Source organism: Bos taurus, chromosome 29 (genome assembly GCF_002263795.3).
Source record: "Bos taurus isolate L1 Dominette 01449 registration number 42190680 breed Hereford chromosome 29, ARS-UCD2.0, whole genome shotgun sequence".
Classification (NCBI taxonomy): Eukaryota; Metazoa; Chordata; class Mammalia; order Artiodactyla; family Bovidae; genus Bos; species Bos taurus.
This window is the reverse complement of record NC_037356.1, coordinates 17507290-17524270: the sequence shown is the minus strand read 5'-3', so window position 1 is coordinate 17524270 and position 16981 is coordinate 17507290. Positions and strand designations below refer to the sequence as shown.

General features: G+C 36.9%; 1 protein-coding gene across 4 annotated transcripts in view; it reads right to left on the bottom strand.

Annotated features, from left to right (window-relative positions):
- Positions 1 to 16981, bottom strand: part of NARS2 (asparaginyl-tRNA synthetase 2, mitochondrial) — a 137413-nt gene that overhangs the window by 67340 nt on the left and 53092 nt on the right. For 3 of the 4 annotated variants that reach the window (XR_009493305.1, NM_001098867.2, XM_059882782.1), the window contains exon 6: positions 4500 to 4594. The exons of the other annotated variant lie outside the window; for it this stretch is intronic. Coding sequence is in view for 2 of the 3 variants with exons in the window: in NM_001098867.2 (NP_001092337.1) it covers positions 4500 to 4594 (95 nt within the window). In the remaining variant the exon portion in view is untranslated. The remainder of the gene's footprint in view (positions 1 to 4499; positions 4595 to 16981) is intronic. 4 annotated transcript variants of the gene reach the window in all.

Sequence of the window (16981 nt, the reverse complement as noted above, 5' to 3'; positions counted from 1 at the left end):
CTCCGCACAGTCAAAGGCTTTGGCGTAGTCAATAAAGCAAAAGTAGATGTAATACATCAATGTAATGAAATACTACTCAATGCTAAAAAGACATGAGCCATCAAGCCATGAAAAGATATGGAGTATTAAATATTAATACATATTACTAAATGAAGAAAAGGCTACATATTGTATGATTCCAACTCTATGACATTCTAGAAAGGGCAAAACTTTGGGGACAGTTGAAAGATCAGGGATTGCCGGGGATTAGGAGGGAGGGAGGGAAGTAGGGAGGGATGATTTGCAGGAGCGTACATTTTTAGAGCAGTGAAACTACTCTGTATGACATCACTTCTCCAAACCTATAAAACGTACACTACCAAGAGTGACCCCTAAGCAAATGATGGACTCTGAGTAACAGTGTAGGTTCATCAATTACAGAACAGGAAAACAAACTAACAAAGGAAAAAATCTTGGTATCTAACAGTACCAGAGAATAAGGAGGTACTTAAAAGACAAAAGGATAGGGGCATGTGAAAGTGATACAAGAATTAAAATACAACAAGTCCCAACACCTTAAACAATCTGAGGAGTAAAGTAAATAGCAGAGCATTGAAATACAGCCTAAACCATACATCAGTCCATCATGATACAAATGATGACATAAATAAATAAATCATAGCGAAGAGACAACAAATCATTCATACAGACTAATTCTGAATACTGTCCTCATCCCAGGACATGGTGCATAATTCCATCTCCCACTTCCCAACCCCTCACTCCTACCTCCAGTAAGGGTGGGTAAACCCAGTAACTCATTTTCAAAGAACAAAGCAGAGGAAGAGAAAAACAGTACATTTTCAGTGGTGAAACTTGGCAAGTAACACAAGCAATCAATGTGAATAGCATCATATTGATACCAAGTCCTCCCTGACATGATATGACAAGAAGAGCATTTCACTTCCGTGGTATTCTTTCCACTCCCATTGCCTCCCTGAAATTTAAGAAAAACATAAGGAAAACCCAGACTGGCATACTTCCTACAAGCCATGAAAAATAAGGAAAGACCGAGAAACCGTTACAGACTAGATGAGACCAGGGAAACCTGAAAACTAAATGTAATTCCCTGGTGGCTCAGATGGTAAACAATCTGCCTGCAATGTGGGATAGCTGGGTTTGATCCCTGGCTTGGGAAGATTCTCTGGAGAAGGGCATGGCAACCCACTCCAGTATTCTTGCCTGGAGAACTCAATGGACAGAGGAGCCTGGTGGTCTATTGTCCATGGGGTCGCAAAGAGTCAGACACGACTGAGCAGCTAAGCACATCCTAAAGTGGACCCTGGAAAGAGGCACTGACGGAATGCCAATGAAATCTAAATAAAGTCTGGAATTTATAGTTAATAGTAGTGTATTAACGTTGGGTTCTTAAGTTTTCACAAATGTACCACAGCAACGTGTAAGATGTTAACAATAGGGGAAACTGGGTGAGAGGTATACAAGAAGTCTGAGCTGTCTCTGCAACTTTTCTACATTTAAAAATTATGCAGGGTTTCCCTGGTGGCTCAGTGCTAAAGAACCCTCCTGCCAACACAGGAGACACAGGTTCCATTCCTGATCCAGGAAGATCCCACATGTTGAGGAGCAACTATGCCCCTGCACCACAACTACTGAGCCTGCGCTCTAGAGCCCTGGAGCCACAACTACTGAGCCTACGAATCACAGCTACTGAAGTCGCATGCCCTGCAGCCTGTGCTCCGCGCCAAGAGGAGCCACCATAATGAGAAGCACATACACTGCAACCAGACAGTTAGCCCCTGCTCTCCGAAACTAGGGAAGAGCCCGTGCAGCAACGAAGACCCAGCACAGCCAAAGATAAATAAATAAATAAAATTATTTTTTAAATGTTATTTTAAAAAGTTATTAAAAAATAGAAAGTTTATTTAAAACAACAAAATTAAACTTTAAAATGGAGCCATAAACCCACGAAAGCAACATAGATATCCTTTTAGAAAATGTTAACCTTCTAAATATAGCGACCATTTACTCCGTTTTAAAAGTCTGTTAAAAAAATTTAGGAAAAAAATGCTAAGGAAAAGAAGACTAGCAATTTCTTACTGGAGACTAAATCATGCATTAATCTTAAACATAATGTACTGTGTACTAATAGTACTAAAACTATATTAAACTAGCAATATTTGACTACCCCTGTCAGAAATACTTCATAACACACTAAAAAATCCCTCATATTCTGTCCATTTAATCTTCTGTCAAGTTTCACAGTACCGTGTATTCTGTGGTTCACTGTACTTTACTGGTAAAGAGGGAACATAATCCACTACTGATATTATAACAGAAAAAATTGGCAAACTTATACTTTTCCCACATTATGACACATTTGAGGGAAATAAACCTTTTCTCTAGTTTGTAGATAAAAAGAAACAAATAATAAAAGGTTGTTAAGAAAGGTTAGCCTAAACTTGGATAAAGCTAATAGGGAGATAGCACATCCTTCCAATATAATACAAGGCTACGGACACACTCAAAGGTTATTTAATTACCTAAGAGATGACCTTTGCTCCATTATTCTATTTACTATTGAACTAAATAGCCCAGATTAAGTAAAGTTACATGTTAACTTATAGATTTTTGTCCAGTAGAGATGCAAATCATTTCTGTCAGGTAGAAGAGAAAATTCTAAAGGTTAGAGTTAATTGATCTGCAGGATATCAGCTACTTTGTAACTAATCTAGCAATCTTATTCTAAAATTTCTTTATTAAACTGCCTATTAATTCACAGCCTCCCAAATGCTCTTTGAACTAGTCTTACTATTTTACTTATTTCCTCAGTAATTAATAACTGAATAAAATATTTGATACATGTTCACTTTATATTTCTATTAATGTTTTAAATTTAAAAAAATTATACTGACAGGCACAAGAAACTTTCCATGACATGCCTGACATGGCCTTTCCCACAAACAATTCTGCAGTTCCTACAATCTCACAGAGCTATTATGGTAATAGTTTTTCTATACCATATTCTGATAATATTTTCTATTATTTGGTCTCTGTAGTTATCAAATAGTATCTTTCTTTCTCAAAGGTAAATCAGAAAAGAATCTAAGTATATATTATTTTCAAGACTATCTTTATTCCACCATTGACATTCTTTATCCTGCCAGTAAAGTCCATTAAAAAAAAAAGAAAGCTGGGGTACATATACACAATGGAGTATTACTCAGCCCATTAAAAAGAATACATTTGAATCAGTTCTAATGAGGTGGATGAAACTGGAACCTATTATACAGAGTGAAGTAAGCCAGAAAGAAAAACACCAATACAGTATACTAACACATATATATGGAATTTAGAAAGATGGTAACAATAACCCTGTATACGAGACAGCAAGAGAGACACTGATGTACAGATCAGTCTTATGGACTCTGTGGGAGAGGGAGAGGGTGGGAAGATTTGGGAGAATGGCACTGAAACATGTATAATATCATGTATGAAACGAGTCGCCAGTCCAGGTTCGACGCATGATACTGGATGCTTGGGGCTGGTGCACTGGGACGACCCAGAGGGAGGGTATGGGGAGAGAGGAGGGAGGAGGGTTCAGGATGGGGAGCACGGGTATACCTGTGGCAGATTCATTTCGATGTTTGGCAAAACTAATACAATATTGTAAAATTTTTAAATAAAATTAAAAAAAAATACAAATACTATTTCCCCTCAGTTTTTCCACCTGCACATTTAAAAACAATGGGAAATACACAAAGATTCCCTATTTTCAATGTAGCCATTTCCTAAAAAGATTTTTAAGTCTCAAGCTCTGTATGAGAAAACAAAGATATTTATATCTGGGTAAAGACTCAGTACTTGTTGAGTCAGCATTAAGAAAATTACCCACAGAATCACAGAATATAAGATTTAAATAATAAAGATTTTCCTGTTTAATCTCTAAAAAGAAGGAAATTGCACTGAAAGGATTATAGTGACTTTCCAGAGATTTGAAGACTGGCTAAAATTAATGGGCTCTGACTTCTAACACTTTTTAATTGGTCACACATCATGATGATTGTGTGAGTTAATTTCCTTTATTTAAACCATAATTTAAAAAAGTTTTTTCTTCCATCTGTTCCAAGTACCTCTCTTATAATTTTCAGGTGTGAATTATAACTGTTTTTACTTTCATAAACATAATTAATTATACTTATATTTTGATTATATATTTTGAGATTTAAGCAAAAAAGATTAGTACAAAGAAAAAAAAAACACTTCATATTTCCAAAGTTACATTCTTCACCAAAAAAATTGTATACTACCATGATTTTTTTAGTAAGACATCTGGATATTGTCAAAGTGTCAATCTAAATGTACTTTTAGTGAACTGAAGTAGACTAACCACAAACCTTAACTTCAATTATTAGGTTTTAGCACCGGGAAAGGAAACATTATTACACTCTCACCCAACCCATAAACAGTAGCCCATGCGAGTAAAATCAAAGAAAACTCTGTACCCTGACATCACTTCAAGATGAAGCTGTCCTGAGACAGTTAAGAAAACAGGAATATTGAAGAAATTCTCCTCAGGCACCTTTATTTTGCTTGAAGGCTGCAAAAGAAAACAGAGGCCACAAGAAGCTATTACATGTTCTGAACAGCATTCACATTTCTGTCGCAACTAAAAATCACAAAGCAATTTAAAATATATGAGGACAGGTCATTCTCATGAAAAAAAGGCAGTTTTCAGTACACACTTAAAAGAGAAAATCCCTGCTTGGTAAGTGCTAAGGTCAAGGAAGTTTGCTCCATATTTTTGAAACGCACAACAACTAAAGGGCAAAGTACTTTGGTCACAAAATATACTCTTTCCTAAAAACTGATTTTGATTGAGGGGCAAGCTGAAGCAAGAAATTATGTTTTAGATGTGAAGCATTACACAGTCTTTCACAATTCTGACCCATGATTAAAATTTAATTTTCCCAAGGGAATAGCCTCTAAAACATGTCTTGTCATATTATTATTAAATTGTTAATAATAATGCTTTTAATAGATTTTTATAAACACATTATAAACTATAAACATGTTCATTTCACTTAATCTTCATGACAACTAGGAGATAAGAAAAGCCAGATCTTATCTTTCAAAGATAAGATGAACATTTACATTTAACGATTTTTATGAACTTGTAATATAGAGTGATTAGTCCATTTGAAACTGGTCAGAAACAAGCCAGTCAACATTTATTAACAGTTAAGATAAAAAGTTATTTGGAGGTCATGCATAATTTAAATAGTATAATTAAGAAACCTTCTGTATCAAGTTATGACTATTATATTCATTTGGAGTGAAGGAAGATAATTTACCTACTCTTATATTTCAAATTGTGATCTGAAAATGTTTCAATGTAATGGTGCACTAAAACCAATACTGTAAAAGCAACCAAGCCAATATAAAACTTTCAACAAAGGATGTAAGACTCCTTTTAAGAGGCAGAGTACCAACTGCTGAATTATAGAAACAAATGAAATGAAGGTATCTTATTTAATTCCTTTGGTTGTTCTAAAAATACTGCATATCATGTATGGGTATGTGTGTGTATGAACATGACTATTGTTGTTCAGTTACTAAGCTGTGTCCTACACTTTGTGATCCCGTGGACTGCAGCATGCCAGGCTTCCCTGTCATCTGCTATCTCTGTGGAGTGTGCTCAAACTCATGTCCACTGAGTCGGTGATGCTATCTAACCATCTCATCCTCTGCTGCCCTCTTCTCCTTTTGTCTTTTAAAGGAGAATGAATGTAATACCTAGTGTAAAATTACCAAATGAAATTATTCATTTATTTTGTAACTCCCTATTATTTTTAAAACTTAACTTTGATCTGGTCCTAAATGCCCTATTATTGCTTTTTAAAAATTCATCTTTTATAAACAGTGCTGTGATGAACATTAGGGTACACGTGTTTCTTTCAATTCTGGTTTCCTCAGTGTGTATGCCCAGTAGTGGGATTGCTGGGTCATATGGCAGTTCTATTTCCAGTTTTTTAAGGAATCTCCACACTGTTCTCCATAGTGGCTGTACTAGTTTGCATTCCCACCAACAGTGTAAGAGGGTTCCCTTTTCTCCACACCCTCTTCAGCATTTATTGCTTGTAGACTTTTGGATCGCAGCCATTCTGACTGGCGTGAAATGGTACCTCATTGTGGTTTTGATTTGTATTTCTCTGATAATGAGTGATCTTGAGCATCTTTTCATGTGTTTGTTAGCCATCTGTACGTCTTCTTTGGAGATACGTCTACTTAGTTCTTTGGCCCATTTTTTAATTGGGTCATTTATTTTTCTGGAATTGAGCTGCAGGAGTTGCTTATATATTTTTGAGATTAGTTGTTTGTCAGTTACTTCATTTGCTATTATTTTCTATTTTGTTCCATTGATCTATATTTCTGTCTTTGTGCCAGTACCATACTGCCTAGATGTCCATCAGCAGATGAATGGATAAGAAAGCTGTGGTACATATACACAATGGAGTATTACTCAACCATTAAAAAGAATACATTTGAATCTGTTCTGATAAGGTGGATGAAACTGGAGCCTATTATACAGAGTGAAGTAAGCCAGAAAGAAAAACACCAATACAGTATACTAATGCATATATATGGAATTTAGAAAGATGGTAATGACAACCCTGTATGCGAGACAGCAAAAGAGACACAGATGTATAGAACAGTCTTTTGGACTCTGTGGGAGAGGGAGGTAGGGGATGATTTGGGAGAACGGCATTAAAATATGTATAATATCATATAAGAAATGAATCGCCAGTCCAGGTTTGATGCAGGATACAGGAAGCTTGGGGCTGGTGCACTGGAATGACCCAGAGGGATGGTATGGGGAGGGAGGTGGTAGGGGGGTTCAGGATGGGGAACACGTGTACACCTGTGGCAGATGCATGTTGATGTATGGCAAAACCAATACAATATTGTAAAGTAAAAGAAAATAATAATAATAAACATATAAAAAGATAAAAAAATTCATCTTTGAGACTCATTATCACTTAAACGATATTGTTTCCACGGACTTAAACACTCAAGACTAAAATATCTGACATGTTAGGATTTCAAAATAAAAGATGTATTCTCTGATATGTCTTCATTATTTACTAAATGATTACATTTCAAGTAAGGCCCAGTACATTTGTATGAACATTATAACTTTTTCCTTTCCTTCACCTCTTTAACTTCTTTCATCTGTAATTTGTACAGGTGTTTTATTGACTTCTCTAAAAGTGGTTTCTCTCATTTCATGTATAAATAAAAAAATCTAATATTTAGGAGTTGATTTTACTCTCATTTATTAGCATTTGTACAAAAAGGAAATCTGAGTTTCTTACATTTCTTAAATTCAACTGTTTTAAAGTTACAAACATATCACTACTTCATTATGACTTTCAGTGTCATATGGAAACATTTACTTACTGAAATTCATACTATTTTAATAAATTACTTCCTTTTAGTTTTCCTTTACATTACAAGGAATGCACTACAGCAAACTTTAAAAGCTTCTGTATGTTTTAAGTTATGCTATCTATAAATTTTATTTCAGGATATTAAAGGGACATTATAAAATATTTCTTTTAAAAAGTAATTGCTGAGAGATATCAGCAAAAATGGTGGGGCAGGTAGCTTCAAACTCCAACCCCTCCACAGAAAAACTGAAAATAATAAGTAAAAACTGTAAGAATCAATTATGAGAACTCTGGAAATCAGTCAAACATGGGTTTCCCTGGTGGCTCAGATGGTAAAGAATCTGCCTGCAATGCAGGAGACCTCAGTTCGATTCTTGGGTCAGGAGGAGCCCCTGGAGAAGGGAGTGGCTACTCACTCCAGTATTCTTGCCTGGAGAATCCCATGTACAGAGGAGCCTGGCGGGCTATCACCCCTGGGGTTGCAAAGAGTTGGACACAGCTGAGGAACCAAACAAATGCTGATTCAAGAAAGAGTAAATTTAAAAATGGTAGACTCCACCCAACAACAGTAGACTGTGAACTCTTCAAGTGCACAGGCACACTGTCCAAGACAGACTAAACGCCAGAACACAAGTCTCAACAAATCACATAACTTATCTTCTTTGTATATAATGGAATGAAACTATAAATGTAAACTGGTACCCTTACTGGGAAAAGAGTTTGGTGGTTTCTTAAAAAGATGAACAAGAAATACTATATATACAACATACAGATTTTACTTCTAGGTATATGTCTAAAAGAATTAGAACCAAGTATTCAAAGAACAATATATTGAAAGTATCAAACACCATTATGAAGTGAGATTGATCCTAGGGATGCAAGGATTTTACAATCTCAGAAATCAATCAATGTGATACACCATATTAACAAATTGAAGAATAAAAATGATACAATCACCTCAAAAGATACAGAAAAAGCTTCTGATAAAATTCAATATCCATGTGAGATAAAAACTCTTCAGAAAGTGGGCATAGAGGGAACATACCTCAACATAATAAAGACCACATATGACAAACCCATAAAGGCATACTCAATGGTGAAAACCTGAAAACACTTCCTATAAGATCAGGAACAAGACAAGGATGCCCATTCTTGCCATTCTTATTCAATGTAATTTTGGAAATCCTAGCCACAGCAATCAGAGAAGAAAAAGAAATTTTTAAAAGGAATCCAAACTGCAAAAGAAGAAGTAGAACTGTCACTGTTTCCAATGACATGATGCTATACATAGAGCATTCTAAACATGCTACCAGAAAACTGCTACTAGAGCTCATGGATGAATTCAATAAAATTGCAGGATACAGAATTAATACACACAAACTGTTGCATTTCTATACACTAACAAAGAAAGATTAGAAAGAGAAATTGAGGAAACAATCCCATTTACCATCATATGAAAACAAACAAAATTCCTAAGAATAAACCTACTTAAGGAGGCAAAGACCTATATTCTGAAAACTATAAGACCACCAGTGAAAGAAACTGAAAATGATACAAACAAATGGGAAGATAAACCATGTTCTTGGATTGGAAGAATCAATATTGTTAAATGGGGTCATTTCCCAAGGCAATCTAGAGATTGAACACTAATCCCTATCAAATTATCAATGGCATTTTTTTATAGAACTAGAAAATTTTTGAAATGAGTATGGAAATACAGAAGACCACACGTAGCCAAAACAGTCTTGAGACAGAGCACAGCTGGAGAAATCACACTCCCTGGCTTCAGAATATAGTACAAAACCACAGTCATCAAAACAGCATGGCACTGGCACAAAAAAGAACACAGATCAATGCAGCAGGACAGAAAGCCCAGAACAAACCCATTTGCTTATGATCAATTAATCTATGACACAGGAAGCAAGGATATACAAGGGAGAAAAAAAACAGTCTCTGCAATAAGCGGTGCTAGGAAAATATATACACACAAAAGAATGAAATTAGAACATTCTCTAACACCATATACAAAAATAAACTCAAAATGGACTAAAGATCTAAATTTGAGAGCAGATACTGTAAAGCTCCCAGAGGAAAACATACACAGAACATTCTTTGGCATAAATTGCTGCAATATTTTTTTGGATTTAACTCAGAGTAATTGAAATAAAATCAAACACAAATGACACCTAATTAAACCTGTAAGGTTTTAAATGAAAAGACAATTTATGGAATGGGAAAAAATGTTTGCGAACAATGTGATCAACCCAGGATTAATTTCCAAATGCACAAATAGCTCAATATTAAAAAAGAAAAAACAGAAAAAATTTTAAAATGGGCAGAAGTCTTAAATAAAGATTTCTCCAAAGAATACACACAAATGGCCAACAGGCACATGAAAAGATGCTCAATATCACTAATTTTTAGAGAAATGCAAATCAAAACTACAATGAGGTACCACCTCACACTAGATAGAATGGCCATTATTTAACAGTCTACAAACAATGAGTTCTGGAGAGGGTGTGGAAAAAAGGGAACCCCTTCATACTACCAGTGGGAATGAAAATTGGTGAGCTGTAGTCAAGAACAGTCTGGAAGTTCCTTGAAAAACTAAAAATAGAGTTACTATATGATTCAGCAATCCCACTCCTGGGCACATATCTAGAGAAATACAAAGCTCTACCTTGAAAAGATACACGTACCCTAATGTTCATAGTGGCACTATTTACAACATTCAAGACAGATGAATGGATAAAGATTTAGTGTGTATGGGCTCGATAAAGGACAGAAATGGTATGGACACACACACATACACACAGTGGAATATTCCTCAACCACACACAAAAAAGAATGAAAATGCCACTGGCAGCAAAATGGAAGGATTGATCATATAATAGCACTTCAGATCAGATCAGTCGCTCAGTTGTGTCTGACTCCTTGCGACCCCATGAATCGCAGCACGCCAGGCCTCCCTGTCTATCACCAACTCCCAGAGTTCACTCAGACTCACGTCCATTGAGTCAGTGATGCCATCCAGCCATCTCATCCTCTGTCATCCCCTTCTCCTCTTGCCCCCAATCCCTCCCAGCATCAGAGTCTTTTCCAATGAGTCAACTCTTTGCATGAGGTGGCCAAAGTACTGGAGTTTCAGCTTTAGCATCGTTCCTTCCAAAGAAATCCCAGGGCTTCCAAAGAAATCAGAATGGACTGGTTGGATCTCCTTGCAGTCCAAGGGACTCTCAAGAGTCTTCTCCAACACCACAGTTCAAAAGCTTCAATTTTTCAGCGCGCAGCCTTCTTCATAGTCCAACTCTCACATCCATACATGACCACAGGAAAACCCATAGCCTTGACTAGACGAACCTTTGTTGGCTAAGTAATGTCTCTGCTTTTGAATATGCTATCTAGGTTGGTCATAACTTTCCTTCCAAGGAGTAAGCATCTTTTAATTTCATGGCTGCAGTCACCAGCAGCATTGATTTTGGAGCCCAGAAAAATAAAGTCTGACACTGTTTCCACTGTTTCCCCATCTATTTTCCATGAAGTGATGGGACCAGATGCCATGATCTTCGTTTTCTGAATGTTGAACTTTAAACCAACTTTTTCACTCTCCACTTTCACTTTCATCAAGAGGCTTTTGAGTTCCTCTTCACTTTCTGCCATAAGGGTGGTGTCATCTGCATATCTGAGGTTATTGATATTTCTCCCGGCAATCTTGATTCTAGCTTGTGTTTTTTCCAGTCCCACGTTTCTCATGATGTACTCTGCATATAAGTTAAATAAGTAGGGTGACAATATACAGCCTTGACGTACTCCTTTTCCCATTTGGAACCAGTCTGACAATATACAGCCTTGACGTACTCCTTTTCCCATTTGGAACCAGTCTGTTGTTCCATGTCCAGTTCTAACTGTTGCTTCCTGACCTGCATACAAATTTCTCAAGAGGCAGATCAGGTGGTCTGGTATTCCCATCTCTCTCAGAATTTTCCACAGTTTATTGTGATCCACACAGTCAAAGGCTTTGGCAAAGTCAATAAAGCAGAAATTGATGTTTTTCTGGAACTCTCTTGTTTTTTCCATGATCCAGCGGATGTTGGCAATTTGATCTCTGGTTCCTCTGCCTTTTCTAAAACCAGCTTGAACATCAGGAAGTTCACGGTTCACATATTGCTGAAGCCTGGCTTGAGGAATTTTAAGCATTACTTTACTAGCATTTGAGATGAGTGCAATTGTGCGGTAGTTTGAGCATTCTTTGGCATTGCCTTTCTTTGGGATTGGAACGAAAACTGACCTTTTCCAGTCCTGTGGCCACTGCTGAGTTTTCCAAATTTGCTGGCATATTGAGTGCAGCACTTTCATAGCATCATCTTTCAGGATTTGAAATAGCTCAACTGGAATTCCATCACCTCCACTAGCTTTGTTTGTAGTGATGCTTTCTAAGGCCCACTTGACTTCACATTCCACTGACCTAGAGCCAGACATCCTGGCTCTAGGTCAGTGATCACACCATCTTGATTATCTGGGTAGTAAACATCTTTTTTGTACAGTTCTTCTGTGTATTCTTGCCATCTCTTAATATCTTCTGCTTCTGTTAGGTCCATACCATTTCTGTCCTTTATCGAGCCCATCTTTGCATGGAATATTCCCTTGGTATCTCTAATTTTCTTGAAGAGATCTCTAGTCTTTCCCATTCTATTGTTTTCCTCTATTTCTTTGCATTGATCGCTGAAGAAGGCTTTCTTATCTCTTCTTGCTATTCTTTGGCACTCTGCATTCAGAGTTTATATCTTTCCTTTTCTCCTTTGCTTTTCGCTTCTCTTCTTTTCACAGCTATTTGTAAGGCCTCCCCAGACAGCCATTTTGCTTTTTTGCGGAATCTAAAACATGGTATGTATAAACTCACTTACAAAACAGAAATACACTCAGAGACTAGAAAACAAATTTATGGTTACCAAAGGAGAACAGGTAGGGAGTGATAAATTAGGAATTTGTGATCAGTGCAAAGAAATAGAGGAAAATAATAGAATGGGAAAGACTAGAGATCTCATCAAGACAATTAGAGATACCAAGGGAACATTTCACACAAAGATGGGCTCAATAAAGGACAGAAATGGTATGGACCTAACAGAAGCAGAAGATATTAAGAAGAGGTGGCAAGAAAACACAGAAGAACTGTACAAAAAAGATCTTCAGGACCAGATAATCACGATGGTGTGATCACTCACCTAGATCCAGACATCCTGGAATGTTAAGTCAAGTGGGCCTTAGGAAGCATCACTACAAACAAAGCTAGTGGAGGTGATGGAATTCCAGTTGAGCTATTTCAAATCCTGAAAGATGATACTGTGAAAGTGCTGTCCTCAGTATGCCAGTAAATTTGGAAAACTCAGCAGTGGCCACAGGACTGGAAAAGGTCAGTTTTCATTCCAATCCCAAAGAAAGGCAATGCCAAAGAATGCTCAAACTACCGCACAATTGCACTCATCCTACACACTAGCAAAGTAATGCTCAAAATTCTCCAAGCCAGGCTTCAGCAATATGTGAACCATGAACTTCCAGATGTTCTAGCTGGTTTTAGAAAAGGCAGAGAGGAACCAGAGATCAAACTGCTAACATCTGCTGGATCATGAAAAAGCAAGAGAGTTCCAGAAAAACATCTATTTCTGCTTTATTGACTATGCCAAGCCTTTGACTGTGCGGATCACAATTAACTGTGGGAAATTCTGAAAGAGATGGGCATACCAGACCACCTGATCTGCCTCTTGAGAATGCAGGCAGGTCTGTATGCAGGTCAGGAAGCAACAGTTAGAAGTGGACATTGAACAACAGATTGTTTCCAAATAGGAAAAGGACTATGTCAAGGCTGTATATTGTCACCCTGCTTATTTAACTTATATGCAGAGTACATCATGAGAAATGCTAGACTGGAGGAAGCACAAGCTGCAATCAAGACTGCTGTGAGAAAGATCAATAACCTCAGATATGCAGATGACACCACCCTTATGGCAGAAAGTGAACAGGAACTAAAAAGCTTCTTGATGAAAGTCAAAGAGGAGAGTGAAAAAGCTGGCTTAAAGCTCAACATTCAGAAAACAAAGATCATGGCATCTGGTCCCATCACTTCATGGAAAATAGATGGGGAAACAGTGGAAACACTGTCAGACTTTATTTTTGGGGGCTCTAAAATCACTGCCGATGGTGACTGCAGCCATGAAATTAAAAGATGCTTACTCCTTGGAAGCAAAGTTATGACCAACCTAGATAGCATGTTCAAAAGCAGAGACATTACTTTGCCAACAAAGGTCCATCTAGTCAAGGCTAAGGTTTTTCCTGTGGTCATGTATGGATATAAGAGTTGGACTATAAAGAAAGCTGAGCACCAAAGAATTGAAGCTTTTGAACTGTGGTGTTGGAGAAGACTCTTGAGAGTCCCTTGGACTGCAAGGAGATCCAACCAGTCCATCCTAAAGGAGATCAGTCCTGCGTGTTCATTGGAAGGACTGATGTTGAAGTTGAAACTCCAATACTTTGGCCACCTCATGCAAAGAGCTGACTCACTGGAAAAGACCTGATGCTGGGAGGGATTGGGGGCAGGAGGAGAAGGGGATGACAGAGGATGAGAGGGTTGGATGGCATCACCGACTCGATGGACATGAGTTTGAGTAAACTCCGGGAGTTGGTGATAGACAGGGAGGCCTGGCGTGCTGCAGTCCATGGGGTTGCAAAGAGTCAGACATTACTGAGTGACTGAACTGAAATGAGATTATCATATACACACGCCTATGTACAACATAGACCTACTATACAGCATGGGGGACTATATTCAGTGTCTTGTAATAACCTATAATGGAAAAGAATCTGAAAAAGAATAACAAATATAAAACTATCACTTTTTTGTACATCTGAAGCTAACAACACTGTAAAGTAACTATACTTCAATTTTTAAATTGTTATAAAAAATAAAAATAAAAAACAAATATTCAAATAGATACTTGTACATTAATGTTCATAACAATACTACTCATAACAAAAGTAGAAATACTGGTAAGTGGATAAACAAAATGCAATATATATATAAACAGTGAAATACTATTTAGTTATAAGATGGAATGAAGTATTTATATATGCTAAAACATGGATAAAGCTTGAACACACTAAGCTAAGTAAGAAACATTTTAAAAAAGGCCACATACTGCACAATTCCATTTATATGCAGTATCTAGACTAGGTAAATCCATACAGACTGATTGGTGAGAGCCAAGGTCTGAGGAGCCATGGTCTGATGGCTCAGACGGTACAGAATCTGCCTGCAATGGAGACCCAGGTTCTGTCCCTGGGTGGGGAAGACCCCCTGGAGAATGGAACAGCAATCCACTCCAGTGCTCTTGCCTGTAGAATCCCCTGGACAGAGGAGCCTGGTGGTCTACAGCTCATGGGGTCGCAGATTTGGACACGACTGAGAGACTAACACTTCACTTTCATGGTCTGGGGAGAAGAGGGAAATGAGAAGTGACTACTTAATGGGCATGGAGTCTTCTTTTGAGGTAATGAAAATGTTTTGCAACTTAATAGGTGTGGTAGTTGTATAACACTGTAAATGTAGTAAATGCCACCAAAATGTACCCTTTAAGTAGTGAATTTATATTATATGAATTTCAATTTTTTAAAACACATACATAAACAAGTAATTATTGAACCTGATAGGGTCAAAAACTAATATGGGATTGCAACTTTAAAATTCACAGTCTAAATACTTCCATTGTAATGAAGAAAGAATAAGAATATATTAACTATTTAAACTTAGTGATTTTGCCAGTGGGAAAGGACCTCTTTAACAAGATCCTCAAATGGCAACACTGAAGTTAAGGATTTTATTTAATAAAGGAAGAGATAAGAAGTCAGCAGAACAACAGATTAGGGATAAAATATTTTGAACATCTAAAATTGACAAGTGATTAATGGGTAGAAAATGTAAGGACCTCCTTGAAGAAAACAAGAAAGAGAAAATAAGCTGCTTGCCACCTGGACAATGGGTATGAAAAGCAGATTTAGAGTAAGGAAAATTCAAAAGGTTAAGATGTATGAAGAAGCACTCAAATTCACTATGAAGTAGAGAAATACGAATTAAAACAAGGCATTTTAAGATGAATTCATTACATATATCTGACTCACAAAGATTAGAAAGTTACATAATATCAAATGTTAGAGGTATAGTCAGTATGTAATAGGCAGATTTCTATTAATAAAATGTGTTTCAAGATTCTCAGCCCTGGTTTATTCAACCACTAAGCCAAATATTGATGTGAAGAGATTTTACAAATTTAATTAAAGTTCCAAATCAGATGTCCTCAAGATCTGGAAATTTCCTTGCTAGTGCTTTAAAAATAAAAATATTTAAGTAAAAAGTTTTCTACAGCTGGCTGTAGGAAAGTCAGAAATTTGAAGCATGAGAAGGATTTGAAATGCTGTTGCTCACCTGAAGACAGAGAAAGACATACAGAAAGGTGCTTAGAGCAGTTTCTAGGAGCTGAGAGGAATCTGGCTAGCAGCTAGCAACAAAATGGGAACCTCAGTCCTATATATAACCCTATAGCAAGAATGGGTTTGGAAGAGCAAGCTCCAGATGGCAACACAGAAAGCTTAGAGAGCTGATACACTGGTTTGTATATCAAACCAGTGAGACCCTGAGCTGAGAGATTGATCCCAGCCATGCGATTCTGATTACTGACACAGCTATAGAGCTGTGAGCTAATAAATAGGTGTTGTTTTAAGTCACTAAGTTACAAACTGATAGAAAACTAATTCAGAGGAAAACAGGAATGCTGAGGTAATGCCAGTATAGTATAAACTGGTACAGTTATTCTGGATAACAGTGAAATTAATCCATATACCCTATGACTGAGGAATTTCTGGATATACATTCTAGAGAAATTTTCATACAAGTGTATTATGGAATATGTAGAAGCCTATTGCAATTTTTTTGGGGGGGGATGTAACTTAGAATTGGAAACAACCTAACTTTCCATTACTAGAAATGGTAAGCAAAATGTAGAAGGCAAGCATAAAGAATATCGTGTGGCAATGACAAGCAAAAAATAGATATACCTATAGCAGCATAGAATTTCAAAACAGAGCTAAATGGAAAAAAGTAGAAAACAGAATAATATAACAATAATAACTCTATTATCATTAATGTGAATTTAAAACATACACAAAAAATCACTCATATTTTATGAAGCTATATTAATAGTAAAAAGATATAGCAAAGAAATTAAGGTGACTGCCTCCAAGAGAATATAAGGAATGGAAGTGGTGATTGGTATAAAGCAGAAAAAATAAGGCGAGAAAAAGATTATGCTGGATGGTATTTTATCAGCTTGGCATTATTTCTCCCATCTAAACTGAGGACTCTGTTTCCTAGAATCCCCAATCCTGCATGGTTCCAGGCTACGGCTGGCCTCCTATTGTTGAAAAGGAATGTGCGTAAGATTTGAGAGGAGAAAATGGAACTGAAGTCATTACTCTCAGAAGACTGTGGC